General features: G+C 39.5%; 2 protein-coding genes across 4 annotated transcripts in view; one reads left to right on the forward strand and one right to left on the reverse strand.

The window, feature by feature from the left end:
• LOC150053280 (uncharacterized) overlaps positions 1–18,990 on the reverse strand; it is a 187,980-nt gene that overhangs the window by 67,420 nt on the left and 101,570 nt on the right. The window lies entirely within an intron of this gene.
• LOC150053286 (olfactory receptor 2AG1-like) lies at positions 10,687–11,637 on the forward strand. Its single transcript, XM_090348598.1, has one exon. It carries the CDS (start codon positions 10,687–10,689, stop codon positions 11,635–11,637), a length of 951 nt encoding a protein of 316 aa, XP_090204724.1.

Here is an 18,990-nt window from a genome sequence, read left to right on the forward strand (position 1 = left end):
CAATCCCCAGACCCTTGGCTTGGGGCCGCCCCTGGAAGCAGCACAGGAAAACATCCGCCAACCTCGCTCAGACCGAAGCTTGCAGATCCATCCCATGGTCCACTGTGAGGCCACTGGTTGGGCTAAGAGCTAGTTGCGCAGCAACACATAAGTTTTATTCTAATACTTTCCAAACTTTGTACTCAAATACTCTACCTACTTACCCCCTGACCTCTCTCATTCTATTTTTCTATCTCTGGACCTCTGCTCCTCTTTCAACCCTTATACTGCATGGATCTACACTTGATGGATGTTGAGCAACATTGTATATCTAGGTGTTTAATTATTCTCTAGGCTCAGAGGGACTTAAAGACAATAGAGATTGGATTGAGAGGCTTATTGTTTTGGATATAAATCGCTTATCAGTGAATAATTAGACTAGTCGTTAATTGCACAAAAAGAAAGAGTGATAACACCAATCAAAACTTGTGAACATCTAGAGTCTGCCAGCTACAGAGGTCTAGGTTGGTTATATCTGAAAAACTATAATCGTGTTTAGTATTAATCTTGCTCCCATTTTCAAATGGGTAGAACAAGAAACTCAAGAAAAATGTCAAATCAAGAAACAACACCTCCCACCTCCCCTACCCAATGTAAACAGCCAAAGGAACAGTCACTGGCAAACCTAGAGGAGAGTCTTCCAAGTGCTGTACAAATGCAATTGATAAACATCATTAATGAAAAATGTGAAAATATAAAGAAAGAGATAAGGGAGGAAGCCATAGCTGAACAAGAGGAAACCATAAACAAGGTGATAAGTGAAAAAGAAGAAGCCATAAAGGAAGCCATAATAAAGGCTGTTCAAAGAAAGATGGATGAATTCATAGAATCTACAAATAAAAAGGTGACCGAACTCCAGCAAATGTTCAAAGAAAACAAAGCTACTGAGCTAACCACTCAAATGGAAATCAAGGAGCTAAAGAAATCCATACATGATCTAAAAGAAGAGATGCAAGGCATCAAAAATGAGCAATTAGTAACAAGGGAGATGAAAAATAAAGTAGATAGCTTTGATAGCAGGTTAGACAATGCAGAAGAGAGAATTTCCGGGGCTGAAGATAATTTAGTTATTATAGAGAAAGAACAGAAAATGAGTCAATCCAAATCTAGGAAAAATGAGAGAGCGCTTCAGGAGGTCCAAGATACAATTAGGAAGCCTAATTTAAGGCTAATTGGTATTGAGGAGGGTCTGGAGAAAGAGGTCAATGGTATTGGAAATATACTTCAGGGAATCATCTCAGAGAATTTCCCAAATATCCAGAAGGGCAGACCCATCCAGATGCAAGAAGCTTTTAGAACCCCAAACAGACCTGACCAGAAAAGAACATCTCACCGCCACATCGTAATCCAAACTAGATCAGTAGAAACCAAAAAAAGGATCCTAAAGGCAGCCAGGGAAAAGGGTTCAGTAACCTATAAAGGAAAACCAATCAGAATCACCCCAGATTACTCAGCAGAGACCATGCAAGCAAGAAGTGACTGGAAGCATATATGTCATGCCCTTAAGTCAAATAACTACCAACCAAGAATACTGTACCCAGCTAAGCTCTCATTCATAACTGAGGGAACAATAAAAACATTCCATTCCAGGGAAAAGCTGCAACAATATGTCGCAACAAAACCAACACTACAGAGAATTCTGAAAGATGTTCTATACATAGAAAACCAAAATAAATGCAATATAGGGAAAGAAACGGCACCTAAACAGCATACCATCTAAGTACTACAAGAACTGTCAAGACACAGGCCCAAATAAAAGCTTTTAAAAATGGTAGGACCTAATAAATATCTCTCAATCCTAACTCTTAATATCAATGGACTCAACTCTCCAATTAAAAGGCATAGGCTGTCTAGTTGGATCAAAAAGCAAGAGCCATCATTCTGCTGTCTTCAAGAGACACATCTTACCCAAAAAAACAAGCATCTTTTGAAAGTGAGAGGTTGGAATAAACTCTATCAAGCTAATGGCCCCATAAACAGGCTGGAGTTGCCATCCTCATATCAGATAAAATAGACTTCAAACCAAAATTAGTAAGAAAAGACAAAGAAGGTTACTACATACTACTAAAGGGATCTTTCCTCCAGGAAGACATAACGATCCTAAATATTTACACACCCAATCCCGGAGCTCCAAACTTCATCAAGCAAACTTTACTTTCACTGAAACCATACATAGATCGAAATACAGTGATTGTCGGAGACTTTAACACACCACTTTCACCTATGGACAGATCAACAAAGCAAAAACTCAACAGAGAAACCTTAGAACTGAACAACTATATAGACCAACTAGATCTAACAGACATCTGCAGAATATTCCACCCAGCAACAACACAATATACGTGTTTCTCAGCAGCACATGGAACATTTTCCAAAATAGATCACATCTTAGGCCATAAAACAAACCTGGACAGATTCAGAAACACTGAAATTATTCCATGCACACTCTCAGACCACAAAGGCATCAAACTGGAACTGAACACACATCTCCACCAACGAAAACCCTGTAACTCATGGAGACTAAACAACACATTGTTGAATCACCAATGGGTCATCGAAGAGATCAGAACAGAAATCCAACAGTTTATGAAATTTAACAGTAAGGAGCACACAAAATACCAACTCCTTTAGGACACAGCAAAGGCAGTACTCAGAGGAAAATTTATAGCGCTGAGTGCCTACAACAACAAGTTGGAAAAATTGCAAACCAACAAGTTAATGTCTCACCTTAAGCTCCTGGAAAAAGAGCAACAAACCAAACCTAATCCCAGTAGAAGAAAGCAAATAATTAAAATCAAAGCAGAATTAAATGATTTGGAATAAAAAAAAAACTATACAAAGAATCAACAAAACAAGGAGTTGGTTCTTTGAAAGAATTAACAAAATTGACAAGCCCTTAGCAAATCTTACCAAAAAAAGAAGAGAGCATATCAAAATAAACAAAATTGCAGATGAAAATGGTAATATCACGAAAGAAATTACCAAGATACAGAATATCATGAGGGAATACTTCTCAAACCTTTATGCCAACAAATTTGAGAATCTAGATGAAATGGATGAATTCCTAGCCAATATTAACATACCCACACTGAACCAAAAAGAACTAAGCCAACTCAACAGGCCTATTTCAAGCTCTGAAATAGAAATGGCAATTAGACACCTTCCACCTAAGAAAAGCCCAGGGCCAGATGGATTCACAGCTGAATTCTATAAGGTCTTCAAAGCAGAGCTCACACCAATACTCCTCAAGCTCTTCAACGAAATTGAAAATGAAGGTTCCTTACCAAACTCATTCTATGAAGCCAGTATAACCCTCATCCACAAACCAGACAGAGATCCATCAAAGAAAGAGAACTATAGACCTATATCTTTGATGAACATCGATGCAAAACTTCTCAACAAAATGCTGGCCAACCGTCTACAACAACTCATCAAAAACATTATACACTATGATCAAACTGGATTCATCACAGGGAGGCAAAGCTGGTTCAACATACGCAAATCAATTAATATAATTCAACACATCAACAGGAACAAGGAGAAAAATCACATGATTGTCTCAATAGACGCGGAAAAGGCATTTGACAAGATCTAACACCCCTTTATGTTAAAAGCTCTGGAGAAACTAGGAATCCATGGAACATTCCTCAGTGTAATAAAGGCTGTGTATGAGAAACCTACTGCTAGTATTACACTTAATGGTGAAAATCTAAAGCCATTCCCTCTAAAATCAGGAACGAGACAAGGATGCCCACTCTCTCCACTACTCTTTAACATAGTACTAGAATTCCTAGCCAGTGCAATAAGGCAAGAAGCAAGCATAAAGAGGATCCAAGTAGGGAAAGAGGAAATAAAACTATCCCTCTTTGCAGATGACATGATTCTGTATTTAAAGAATCCTATAGACTCTACTCCCAAGCTCCTTGAGCTGATTCAAAACTTTGGAAGAGTAGCAGGCTATAAAATCAACCCTCAAAAATCAACTGCCTTCCTTTATGCCAACAGTGAGAGGAACGAGGCAATAATCAGGAAAGAAACTCCTTTCACAATAGCCTCAAAGAAAATAAAGTACCTAGGAATTAGCTTAACTAAGAATGTAAAGGACCTTTTTGACGAAAACTTTAAAACCCTAAAAAAGGAAATTAAAGCAGAACTAAGGAAATGGAAAAACCTCCCATGCTCCTGGATTGGAAGAATCAACATTGTGAAAATGACAATCTTGCCAAGAGCTATCTACAAATTCAATGCAATACCCATCAACATCCCAACATCATTCTTTAAAGAAATAGAAAAGGCAATCCAAAATTTCATATGGAATAATAAAAGACCCCGTATAGCAAAAACACTTCTTAGCAGAAAGAACAGCGCTGGAGGAATTTCAATATCAAACTTTAGACTCTATTACAGAGCTATAATTCTCAAAACAGCTTGGTACTGGCACAGGAACAGGCCAGAAGACCAATGGAATAGAACTGAGGACCCAGATATTAAACCACAGACCTATGGCCACCTAATCTTTGACAAGGGAGCCAAAAAAATAGAATGGAAGAAAGACAGCCTCTTCAACAAGTTGTGCTGGCAGAACTGGTCAAGCACCTGCAGAAAACTAAAGCTGGATACTTCTTTGTCACCTTGCACTAGAATTAACTCCAAATGGATCAAAGACCTGGAGGTAAAAGCTGACACACTGAAAACTCTACAGGAAGGAATAGGAGACACACTAGGCCTCCTTGGCACAGGTCGAAACTTTCTTAATAAGGACCAAGAATCACAACAAATCAGAGAAAGGCTGGATAAGTGGGACTGCATTAAACTGCAGAGCTTTTGTATGGCAAAGGACATAGCTAGTAAACTAAGCAGGAAGCCTACAGAGTGGGAGAAGATCTTCACTAACCAAACAACGGACAAAGGCCTCATATCTAAAATATATCAACAACTCAAAAAATTGAATCATTCCAAAACTAACCTCCAAAGTAACAACCATCCCATTAAAAAATGGGCCAAAGACTTAAAGAGAGTCTTCTCTGAAGAAGAAACAAAAATGGCCTATAGACACATGAAGAAATGCTCAACATCTCTGGTCATAAAAGAAATGCAAATCAAAACAACTCTAAGATTCCACCTCACTCCAGCTAGAATGGCCAGGATCAGGAAAACGAATGACAACAGATGCTGGAGGGGATGTGGCCAGGAGGGATCACTACTACACTGTTGGTGGGAGTGCAAACTCGTTCAACCACTATGGAAAGCAGTGTGGCAGTGCCTCAAAAGGCTAAACATAGAACTCCCCTATGACCTAGCAATTCCACTACTTGGCATTTATCCAACCACCCAGAAACAAGGACATACTAAACCCACTAGCACAACAATGTTCATTGCAGCACTATTCACCATAGCAAAGATATGGAACCAACCTAGATGTCCCTCAGTTGATGAGTGGATCAACAAGTTGTGGTATTTGTACACAATGGAATTCTATGCTGCTGTCAGAAAGAATGACATCGCCCCATTTGTTAGGAAATGGAAAGACTTAGAAAAAATCATATTAAGTGAAGTAAGCCAGACTCAAAGGAACTTAGGCTCAATGGTTTCCCTCATTCGTCATAATCAGTAGAAACCTTGGGCTCTACTAGCAGAGATTTGCAATTGAGAAAAATCTTGATACATAAGGACATATAATGTGAAGCTAATTGAAAGGACCTCCAGGATAGTGAAACAAAAGCCATATAATGAATGATTGTTGTCCTTAATGTACTATGTTGTCTCTCATCTCCTTTGCTGTCCCTTGGTTATCTCATATTGGTATAGTATCTCACTTTGTTATCTGATATATTGAATTTAATTGTATTTGGATATTTGAAATTTGATAGGGAAGGGGGGAAAACCAAGACGGGAGGGGGGTGTGGGGCGGAGGGAAATGGGTACCAAGACATGTGAAAGGGTATCAATGAATGTGAATTAATGCACCTTCTATCTGGCAAATATCATGTAACCCTTTTACTAATTACAATAAAAAAAACAGAAAAGCACATTTTTGTTATGCTTGTCTCACTTTATTATAAGGAAGGGTGAGGGACAGTAGTATAGCCTGGCGTGCATGAAGCCCTAGGTTCAATTCCTCAGTAACATATACACAGAAAAAGACAGAAGTAGCACTGGTTCAAATGACAGAGTGCTAGCCTTGAGCAAAAAGTGTCCAAGGACAATGAGCAGGCCCTGAGTTCAAGCCCCAGTATTGGCAGGGAAAAAAAAAGGAAGAGTGAAACAATGGTGTGTATGTCAACTCCCAGTGAGACAAAAATATAGTAAAAATTACAGAAGTTAATGATGATTTCTTCTAATGGAATCATATCCTTATAATATTTGAATTTTAAGTGTTATGAAATAATCTCATGTGAAATACAAAACACAAATACACAGAAAGTTAATGATACCTGTCAGAGTACACATGAAGATCCAAGCTATGAAAAAAAGGGGAACATGACATGAATACCTGAAAACTATGACATCAGAATATCAGAAAAAAAACTGTCTGTCATTATGACCCTATTATAATTTGTGCAAATCTCTGAGCCCTAATAAGGGAACCTTTATGAAATTATCACTGGTTCTCAAACTGATTTAATATGAACCAGAAAGCTCAGGGGCGATATCCAATTGATGATAAACCTTCAAAACTTTTTTTGCCAGTCCCTGGGCTTGAAGTCAAGGCCTGAGCACTGTCCTTGGGCTTTCTCAAGGCTAGAGCTCTATCACTTAGGCCACAGCACCACTTCTGGCTTTTTCTAGGTGTGTGGAACCAAGGAATTGAACCCAGGTCTTTCTGCATGCTAAGCAAGCACTAAGCCAAAATCCCAGTCACAACTTTTAAAACTTTTTGTGCAACTCTCCTGGACAGGGTAGAAACCAAGTTGTAAAAAGAATGGTAATCCTGAAAACACTAGCAGCTCACACTGTAATATTAGCTACTCCAGAAGCTGAGATCTGAGATCATGGTTCAAAGCCAGCCAGAGCAAAAAGTCCTTGAACTTCTGATCTCCACTTAACTAATAAAAGCCAGATGTAGAGATGGGGCTTAAGTGGTTACAACACCAGCCTTGAGCAAACAAAAAAAGAAAAAATAGCCAGGGATAGCACCCAGACCTTGAGTTCCAACACCATTGATGATGATGATGATGATGATGATGATGATGATGATGATGATGATGACGACGACGACGATGACTGATGATCATAGAGAGGAGAGAAAAAGTAATATAACAGTTAAGCAAAAGTAATATAAAATAGTGAAACTGCTACCCTATAACAAACCCATTGAAGAGAATATTTAAAGAGTAATCAAGACATTCAATCACACTTTTATATTACTGTATCAAAAGGTACATTCTGCACTGTAGTAGTTGTACCACTATAATAAGACCTTGACTTTGAAGTAGAATTAGTTCTGAAGCCAGCTGAGATCTACCTAGAGGGTAGAGTGTACCTAAATCATCTGTTTTACCAGGACTGTCCTCTAACCCCCAACCCACCCCCAAACATCATTATTCCTAAGCTGTAGGTGAGGGATTCAGTACTCAGGGTTCACTGAGTGGAAAAATTTGAGATATTATTGTCAAGTTTGGGAATGTGGAAGGAATGAGCAACAAACATGGATGTGGCAACTCCATAACCCATGCCTAGCATAGCCAGTTAAGACAGCAGGTTACAAGGGCTTTCTTACTCCCCTCATTTCAGGGAAATTGTGTTACACAGAAGAGAATTACAGCATAGAATGGAATGGGAGCAATGAGTGAGACCATGTGACCTGGATAGAAGCTAGAGTAGAAGCTGAGACATGACCTTCACAATATACTCACTATTAAAATAGAACAACAGAAAAAGACTCATTCTTTCCTTCTTTACTACAAAAATAATTCATAAATATGAACTGTTTGGGGCAGTAACATTTGGGAGTATATATATATATTATAAGTGATATATAAGACTGTATCATTCATTTTTTAGAAAGTTAAGGGTAATAAGATAACAAAACATCAGTAGGCTTGACTGGTGAGAAGAATGACTGAAGAGAGACTGGAGACTGAGAAGGGAAGAGCTGGCTGAGAGAAGAGGAAGGCATGAAATGAAGCAGTGACAGCTGAAAGCTAGAGCTATGCCATCATCTCAAGTCCTGTCCACACCCCTCCTCTGCTCACAGATGGATAGGCACCTGTGTGCACCCACAAGAGGGTAGATGGGAACAACAAAGAACTTGACATCCATACAGACATCCATTACATCAGTGTCACCTGTTAATTATAAGTCAGTGAAGGAAGACCCGAGGTTAACAAAAGTACACTGCTAAGCTCCCCAGGAGGAGACACAGGGAGGGGAAAGGAGAATTGCAGCCCTGACACAGACATGAGTCCCTTGATACCTTGGACAGAGGATAACAGACAAGAGTGTTGTCATCTGGTCAGTTAATTGACACCATTTGTTGAATCAAGGACTTAGGTAGCCAGAATATGTGGGACAAAACAAGTTCTCAGGACTCAGAGTCAACTTTAGTAGATGATGTGCAGAAATAGCAAGCAGGGGGTAAGCCCTGGAGAATTTGTTAAAATCCAGTTTCCAGGAGAAGAATTAACCTGAGAGTCGGTGTCACCAGGGAAGATCAAGAGTGTGATAAGTCCCCCAGGACAAGGCCAGAGTCCCAACTGCCCCAGAGAATAAACAGCGAGGAGAATCAGTGGTGGGTCTCCTTGGAGCAGCCCTGCCATTCTTCTTTCCCCAAATCCTGTAAAGCTCATCATGGATTCCACCTAGTAGGGTATATAAAAGTCTGAGTACAGGAACGCAAGATCCAGGCATGCACACTGCACACCTGTGAAAGGACACTGGATAGGACATTATGAGCAGTCACATCCTGAGTTCTCCCCAGACAGCTGCCTGCATTCTCAGGTGATTGTCTACATTTATCCCTTTCTTTCCTCAGAGAAGACTGGCTATGGTGAGGTCAGGAGGCACCTTTGACCCTTGGCTCTAGTGGCAGCTATGCACAGCTACACCCACCCTCTTAGGAGGCATCCCTCCTGTTTCCTCAGCATCTTGAACCACTTGATGGCCCAAATGAATTCCAGTGACTTTGGGTGTGGTCTGGAGGCTATAGCTTTCTTTGGAGGTAAGGGCTCTCTCTTTTTTCCTTATAAAGTATATGAAAGTTCTGAATCTAGAGAAACAAGTGCAAAACTTCCTGTTGTGCTCTCAGACTGCCTAATTTCTCAGGCTTCATAGCTACCTGCTCACATTTGTATATGTCAAACCATCTGTAATTTTCAGTACCCTTGACCAGACCTAAGTTTTTAGAAATTTCTGATGCTGGCTTTATGGTAAATGTTTCAGTATTGATCAGGTTCATGTAGCTCATGCTTATAATCCTACAGTCTCAAAATGCTGATACTTGAAGAATCATTGTTCAAAGTCAGCTAGGTAGAAAAGTTCATGAGACTACATCTCCAATAATCCAGAGCAATGAGCATTTCCATGAAATGTAATAATTCTCCTCTATCAGTCTCTACCTCTGAGGATAGTTTTCAGAGTGATATTTTCAGTGTGAGGTTCACACTTCTTGAACCTCGCTATTTTACCAGCAATTTATCGAAAGGACTCTTCCCCTCTAAACAGAGTGTATAGTAATTTCTCTTTCTCAGAAGATAGAAATATATGTGTACACTTTTACTTTTCTTCCACAACACCTCTTAGTTTTCCTAACCACCAGGAATGTGTTTACGAAGGGCAAGTTAGTGAATACATTAATATATATCACATATTCCAGGTCCTTTCCAATTCAATTCCATACACAGTAGTATCATTTACGTTGTGTTCTCCTAGTACTAAGAATTATGATGGCAAAGAATATGTTTCATGCTCAGAATGTTGCTGTGAATCCTAGCTAGTGTGATATGTTTTGCCTTTCTTATAGTGACCTTACTATGTACGTGGTACCCTACATACACACTTTTTACTACCAGAACCTGCTGCCATACCTCCAGAAATCCCATTTCTTTATTTGTCTTGGCTTCCGCTGAGTAAACATTTTGCCACTATCTTGAAAAAATTAAATATCTTTGTGCTGGGTCTACCAAGTTATTATTAAAGCCTATCTCACCCAATCATTCCAATTACAAGAACTGTTTTTCTTCTACATGAACTATACAACCACAAGAGATCATGGGACTAAAACTCAGAGATAACTGTGTGAAGGGAGTGAACCATTTTGAGACATGATAGTAGAGGCAGATATCAGGTTAATGAAAAAACATGGTAAAAATTTATTTATGAGAAAATTTTAAACAATGAATTCTACTCCCAAGTAGTTATGTTTTTGTTATGAACTGAAGAATATTTTTCCTTTCTTGATGAAGTTATTTGCCTGGTGGATTCTATTCGATTAATTATATATAGGATGAATTTAATTGTAAGTAGTAACCTACCTGTTTACTAACTACTTTACAGAAAGACCATTATAATTCACTGAAAACATTGAGAAAATCAGAAAGCATGGAGGAAAATGGTTTCCGCTGGCAAAGACACTTGGCTTAATCTATCCAAATATTGATAGAAATCCCTTAGAAAGACTTCCACTAGATGTCTGATTCGATGCACAGAATGGAGGTCTGGAACTACACCTTAGGCAGCAATTTCATCTTGGTGGGCATTTTGAATGACAGTGGGTTTCCTGAACTGCTCTGTGCCACAATCACATTCTTGTACCTACTGGCTCTGACTAACAATGGGCTGCTGCTCCTGCTCATCACCATGGACTCCAGGCTCCATGTGCCCATGTACCTCCTGCTCAGGCAGCTCTCTCTCCTTGACCTCCTTTTCGCATCAGTTATTACACCCAAGGCCATCATGGATTTTCTCCTGAAAGATAACACCATCTCCTTTGCTGGCTGTGCCATTCAGATGTTCCTGGCACTGATAATGGGCAGTACAGAAGATCTGCTTCTAGCCTTTATGGCCTATGACAGGTATGTGGCCATTTGTCATCCTCTCAACTATACAACCTTCATGAGTCCAAGAGTGCTTTGGTTCATGGTGGCCACATCTTGGACTTTAGCATCCCTGAGCGCCCTCGTATACACCAGTTACACTATGCACTACCCCTTCTGCAAATCCCGGATGGTGAAGCATCTGTTCTGTGAGATCCCCCCTCTGCTGAAGTTGGCCTGTGCAGACACCTCTAGATATGAGCTCATGGTTTACTTGATGGGTGTGATGTTCCTAATTACCCCACTTGTGGCCATTCTTGTCTCCTACACACTGATTCTCTTCACAGTGCTCCGCATGCCCTCAAATGAGGGCAGGAAGAAAGCCCTTGTCACCTGCTCTTCCCACCTGACTGTGGTTGGGATGTATTATGGCCCTGCCACATTTATATATGTTCTGCCCATTTCCTTCCATAGTCCCAAACAGGACAACATCCTCTCTGTATTCTATACTGTTGTCACCCCAGCCCTGAACCCCCTTATCTACAGCCTGAGAAATAAAGAGGTGATGAGAGCCTTGAGGAGAGTCTTTGGGAAACATATTCTGCCTTCTCACCCCAGGGATTAGGACCTGCCTCTTACTATTCCTTCTCCTTGTCAAATAGCCATACTACTCCTTTCTTTAATAATAATAGAATGCTTTGTGACTATTGCATAAACTTTTTAAATGATCAAGGAAAATGACTATATCCACACACACCAATAGACTTTTACTTAGTTATCAAAAAGAATAAACATATGTTGTTTGCAGGGAAATGGACCTGGAACAAATTATATTAACTGAAGTGAATCGGTCTCTGAAACACAAAGGCTAGTTTTTTCTCTCATATGTGAAAGTTATATCTATATTATATAAACACGTATGAACATATGCATGGTAATGTGCAGATATGAATAAACGTATTGTGTGAAGTATGGTGTATATGGTTTGCAATCGTCTAGCCCCAATCTAATTTGTAGCCTAATAAATGGATACCAGAAAATTAATGTGTGCTCTGTTTGGTAGTGACAGTCAAATGGAGAAAGCAAGGGAGTAGTCATCATTTCAATATACATATTGTAGAAATGGACCTGTGGTAACTTGAGGGGATGGGTGAAGTTGAGAGACCTAGGGGAGAAAGATGGAAATGATGACATTTGTCTAGATGCATTATAAATTGATATGCTGAATTGGAAATCTGTGCAAATATTTAGAACAATTAAAATGTTTTAAGATTATTATAATTTGATACGTTGAATTGAAAATCTGTAAAAATACTTAAAATAATTTTAAAAATTTTAAGATTATTATAAATTAATATGTTGAATTGGGAATCTGTACAAATACTTAAAATAATAAAAACATTTTAAAGTTATTTCTGTATTTTTTACTGTACATACTGTGTGCAAATACATCCCATTAAAGTCTCTTGGCAATCCCTCATTCAAAAAGGTCAGTACCACAAAGGTTTTGTTTGTTTATTTGCATAGGTATTATACAGATGACAGTTAAATGAATCAGGTAATGAGTACAATTCTTTTTTTTTCCTTTTGGTATGTTTGAACTTGGCCTGGGCACTGTCTCTGAGCTCTTCAGCTCAAGGCTACCACCCTGCCCTGGGCCTGGGTGGTGTCACTGAGCTCTTCAACTCAAGGCTATCACCTCACCCTGTAGCCAAGCCCCATTTTCCATTTTCTAGAGGATAATTGGAGATAAGAGTCTCAGATCTTTTTGTGCCCAGGCTGGCTTTGAACCTTGATCCTCAGATCTCAGCCTCCTGAGTAGCTAGGATTACAGGCATGAGCCACAAAAATAGTACAACTCTTTTTGAGCCATGGCTCCCCTTTCCTCTCTCTTTTCCAGTTTTTCTCTCCTATCCCTGTACATGCACAAGATGTACAGCTCATTTTCCACATAGTGTATAGTAAGATCCACTGTTGTGTTTCTTGACCCTTTGTCCCACCTTCTCTGTGTCCCCTTATCTTCGCAAATACAAACTAACCAACAACACAAAAGAAAAACAAAAATAGTACAAAGGTTTTGAATGGATGTCTAAGGTTTGCTCTATTTGTTACCAAGTAGAGAGTAGACTCACTGTCATTTCGATTTCACATAGCAGGGTGGGACTAAGTAAATACCAGTAGCATGCCGTCTTAAAGACTGTACCTTTCTTTTGAATTTTACATAGAGAAAAGTATTAAGGACTTGCCAAAAGTATATTGGATTTCTGCAGTATTAAGAAAAAAGTTATTATTAGGGAATAATAATAGATGACTGCATTTGCATTCTATGCTGAGGAGAAGTTCACATTGATGGCACAATGACCAATACATTTCCACAATAGAAAGGGCTGAAAAAATTCAACCTGGCAATTCTATTTTAAAACTGTCAGAATTTTTTTAAATTGTGTATGATTAAGTTATAAAATAAAGGAAGCAGAAATAAATGTGTACAGGGAGCAAAGGTACAATAACTTGAAGAGAAAGCAACTGCTCTTGTGGTATGAAATGTTTCAAATATAATCTTATAGCACACACACCTACACTGATAATAGTTGTTGCAAAAAAACATGGAAATAGGCTTATATATGTAATACTAAAAAAGGAAGAAGTTTTCAACTCCATAAAATGTATAAGAATATATAGCAAAGGACATAGCCAGCAAGTTAAACAGAAAACCCAGAGAGTGGGAGATCTTCACTAGCCTAACAACAGACATGGTCTCATATCTAAAATACACATACAGCTCAAGAAATTAAATCTCTGAAAAACAAATCTTCAAAGAAACAACCATCCCATTAAAAGATGGGCTAAAGACTTAAAGAGAGATTTCTCTGAAGAGGAAATAAGAATAGCATATAGACACATGAAGAAATGCTCGACATCTCTAGCCACACAAGAAATGCAAATCAAAACAACTTTGAGATTCCACCTCACTCCAGTTAGAATTACCATGATCAAGAAATCATAACAACAGATGGTGGTGGGGATGTGGCCAGGAGAGACTGCTACTACACTGTTGGTGAGAGTGTAAACTCATTTAATCACACTGGAAAGCAGTATGGCGGTTCCTCAAAAGACTAACCATAGAGCTCCCCTATGACCCAGCAATCCCACTCTTGGCATCTACCCAAACAAGGGCATACAAAGCTACTAGCACAGCAATATTCATTGCAGCATTATTTACCATAGCTGAGATAAGGAACTATCCCAGATGTCCCTCAGTAGATGAATGGATCAAGAAGAAGTGGTACATATACACAGTGGAATTCTATGCTGCCTTCAGAAAGAATGACATCACCTCATTTGTAAGGAAATGGAAAGACTTGCAAAAAAGTGAAGTAAGCCAGAAGCAAAGGAATATAGGCTCAACCGTTTCCCTCATTTGTAATAATTAGTACACCTTTAGGATTCTCCTAGGAGAGGATTACAATACTTCAAAACCTATGTATATATGGTCATACAGGATGAGACTAAATGAAATGAACTCCAGGTTATGGAAACAAGAGGTTTATCTTTGTGATTGTTGCTCTTAATGAGAGCTATGTCATCTTTATAACATCTGTATGGATCTGGTCTCTGAGTAGAGATAGAGAGGCTCATGTGTGCCATCAATGCCAAGGACAGACAAGAGAAAATCAACTGGAAAAGCATAGAGGCACACATCACATAAGCATTGCATGTTAACTAATGATCAGTGATGGAAGCCCTGACTCCCTTTGTCAGGTAGACCGAGGCTGGCCATGGCCCCTTGCTGCTGGCTAGGTACTGATACCAGCTATTGAATCAGGGTCTTCCATGATCAAAGCACATCAAACAAAATGAATCCACAGGACCTCTTTTTAGAGTCATTTCAGTGGGCAATGTTTGAGCAAGTGGCAGGCCAAGGGGCAAGCCCAAGAGGATTCATTAAAACCCACTTTCCAGGAGAACTATTTCCTTGGGAGCCCATGTTACCACGGAGGAGGAGACTGTGATAAGGCTCCAGGGACAAGGCCAGAATCCCAGCTGCCCCAGAGACAGTGGCTGTGATTCCTCGGAGCTGTGCCCATATAGGTCTCCTCAATCCTCTGCCAGGCACATCTCTCATAGACTCCAGACTCAGCCAGAACCCCTGCAGTGCTATGAGGCTTCCTCACCTGGAAACTGGATGAGGACATTTGGAAACCATCAGTGACTGGCTTATCCAGCATCCTGCCTGGATCCTCAGGTGATTAACTCCCTTGGTCCCTTTCACCAGACAGGACTGGCCATGGGGGACTCCAGGAAACTATGACTCCTACCTAATCTGCTGACTGCCATGACCACACATTCTCAGAAGAAATACCTCCTCTTTCCTCTGTCCCTAATTAATTCCAGGACACTGGGAAGGGGCTTCAGGCTGTGTCTTCCTTCTTTATAGGTAAAGGTTCTATCTTTGTTTCTGGAAACCATAGGGAGGTTGTGAATCTTGAACAACAGGACCAAAAATTACTGTTCTGATACCTACTTATCTAGTTTCTCATAGTTCATGCCTAATTCACTTTCATCTGGGCTCTAGGCACTTTGACAGATATCTGTTGTATACATGAAGGAACATATTGACTACTCAGTACTACTGGCCAGGTGTAAGTTTTTAGAATTTTATATTAACTGTCTGGAACAAGTTTCAGTACTGGCTGAGTTCCAGTGGCTCATACCCACCTGCAATCCAAGCTTCTCAGGAGAGTGAAACCTGGAATCTTGTGATTCAGTGTGAGCCAGGGTAGAAAAATCCATGAAATCCATCTATCTCCATAATCCAGAAAAATGAGAAGTGGAGGCATGGATGCAGTAAATACTAGAGATCAAGAAAGCCAAGCAAGTAGTTAGACCCTGACTTCATACCCTGATACTGATAATACAACAAATGTAAATCCTCCCTTTTATTACATAATTTTATTACTCCAATAATTTGATGTGCATTCCCAAATAAATGGTACGTTACTAGCAAGGGCAGAGAGTATGGCCTAGTGGTAGACTGCTTGCCTAGCATGCAGGAAGCCCTGGGTTTGATTCCATGCCACACAGAAAAGACCAAAAGTGGTGCTATGCCTAAAGTGGTAGAGCACTAGCTTTGAGAAAGCTGAAGCACAGTGTCTGGGCCCTGAGTTCAAACCCAGAATTGGCCAAAAAAAAAAAGAGAGAGAGAAAAAAGGGAACCATCAAATAACAGAGTATCAGTTCAAATCCCTCTCTTCTACATACTTGCTCAATGCCAAAAAGTATGTCAGAAATGCCAAATGAAATTTGCCAGGCTCTTTTGAACTTGGAATCCTAATGCCTGTGGGAAGAGGTTGTGGAATCCACGCATCAAGACCAGCCAGTCTACACAATGAAATGATGTTTTTACTTCACTTTCATAGGACCACTTTAGCCTTCAAAACAACCAGGACTGTGTTTACAAAAAGTAGGACACGTGGATGTTTTCCTACACTCCCCATACTCTCTGTTCTTTCCAATTAAAGCCCTTCCAACAGTACTCTCATTTACATTCATTGTATTCAGACCTAATCCTTCCTCACCTCACCAAGATTTCAGAGTTGTGAAAGAAAGAACTAATGTTACATGTTCAGGGTATTACTGTGAATCTCAGGTAATAGGGTGGCTTTTCCTTTTCCTACAATGCCTGTGCTATACAACTGACACCAGATTACAAGGTAAGATACTGTAACAATATGAGAATAATCAAGGGACAACAAAATAGATGAGAAATAACATAGCATATTAAGAACAATATTCACTCATTGTATAGGTCTTGTTTCCACATCCTGGAGGTCCTTTCATTTAGCCTTATCCTATATGGCCTTATATATCTAGGTTTTGAGCTATTTTAATCCAAGTTTTGTACTAATTATTTCAAATGAGGGAAACCATTGAACCTATGTTTCTTTGGGTCTGGCTTACTTCACTTAATATGATTTTTTCCAAGTCTTTCCATTTCCTTACAAATGGGGCAATGTCAGCATGCAATTCCACTGTGTACAAATACCACATCTTGTTGATCCACTCATCAACTGAGGGGCATCTGGGTTGGTTCCATGTCTTTGCTATAGTAAATCGTGCTGCAATGAACATTGTTGTGCAAGTGGCTTTAGTATGTCCTTGTTTCTGGACGAATGGGTAAATGCTAAGTAGTAGAATTGCTGGGTCATAGGGGAGCTCTATGTTTGTCTCTTGAGGAACCACCATACTCCTTTCCATAGTTGTAGAAGGAGTTTGCACTCCTACCAACAGTGCAGTAGTGATCCCTCCTGGCCACATCCCCTCCAGCATCTGTTGTTATTAGATTTCTTCATCATGGCCATTCTACCTAGAGTGAGGTAAAATCTTAAGAGTTGTCTTGATTTGCATTTCTTTTTTTCATATATTTTTATTGTAATAAAATATATTTTTATTTGCCAGATAGATGGTGCATTAATTCCCATACATTGATACCCTTTCACATGTCTTGGTCTCCATTTCCCTCCCCCCCACCCCCTCCCCTCATCTTGTTTCCCCCCTTCCCTATCCAATCCCCCCCTTCCCTATCCAATTTCAAATAACCAAGTACAAATATAGCTGATATATCAGGTAACAAAGTGAGATACAGTAACAATATGAGATAACCAAGGGACAGAAAAAGAGATGAGAGATAACATAGTACCTTAAGAATAACAATCAGAAGTGGGGCTGTAGCTCCAGGAGTAAGGCAGCAGCCTTGAGCTGAAGAGTTCAGGGACAGCGCCCAGGCCCAGAGTTCAAGCCCATGACCCACAAAAAAAAAAAGAATAACAATCATTCATTATATGGCTTATGTTTGTATATTCTAGAGATCCTTTCATTTAGCGTCCTACTGTATGGCCTTTTGTATCAAGGTTTTGCTCTATTGCAAATCTCTGCTAGGAGAGCCCAAGGTTTCTACTGATTATGACAAATGAGGGAAACCATTGAGCCTAAGTTCCTTTGAGTCTGGCTTACTTCACTTAATATGATTTTTCTAAGTCTTTCCATTTCCTAACAAATGGGGCAATGTCATTCTTTCTGACAGCAGCATAGAATTCCATTGTGTATAAATACCACAACTTGTTGATCCATTCATCAACTGAGGGACATCTAGGTTGGTTCCATATCTTTGCTATGGTAAATAGTGCTGCAATGAACATTGTTGTGCTGGTGGATTTAGTATGTCCTTGTTTCTGGATAATTGGGTAAATGCCAAGTAGTGGACAAGAACAGGCCTGAAGAACAATGGAATAGAACTGAAGACCCAGATATTAAACCACAGACCTATGGCCACCTAATCTTTGACAAGGGAGCCAAGAAAATAGAATGGAAGAAAGATAGCCTCTTCAACAAATGGTGTTAGCAGAACTGGTTAAGCACCTGCAGAAAATTAAAGTTGGATCCTTCTTTGTCACCCTGCACTAGAATTAACTCCAAATGGATCAAAGACCTGGAGGTAAAACCAGACACACTGAAAATTTTACAAGAAGGAATAGGAGATACACTAGACCGTCTTGGCACAGGTCAAAACTTTCTTAATAAGGACCAAGAATCACAACAAATCAGAGAAAGGCTGGATAAGTGGGACTGCATTAAACTGCAGAGCTTTTGTATGGCAAAGGACATAGCTAGTAACTAATCAGGAAGCCTAGAGAGTGGGAGAAGATCTTCACCAACCATACAACAGACAAAGGCCTCATATCTAAAATATATCAACAGCTCAAAAAATTGAAACAATCCAAAATTAATTTCCAAAGTAACAACCATCCCATTAAAAGATGGGCCAAAGACTTAAAGCAATTCTTCTCTGAAGAAGAAACAAAAATGGCCTATAGACACATGAAGAAATGCTCAACATCTCTGGTGATAAAAGAAATGCAAATCAAAACAACTCTAAGATTCTACCTCACTTCAGTTAGAATGGCCAGGATCAAGAAAA

This window comes from Megascapheus bottae, chromosome 16 (genome assembly GCF_031878675.1).
Source record: "Megascapheus bottae isolate mThoBot1 chromosome 16, mThoBot2.hap1, whole genome shotgun sequence".
NCBI lineage: Eukaryota > Metazoa > Chordata > Mammalia > Rodentia > Geomyidae > Megascapheus > Megascapheus bottae.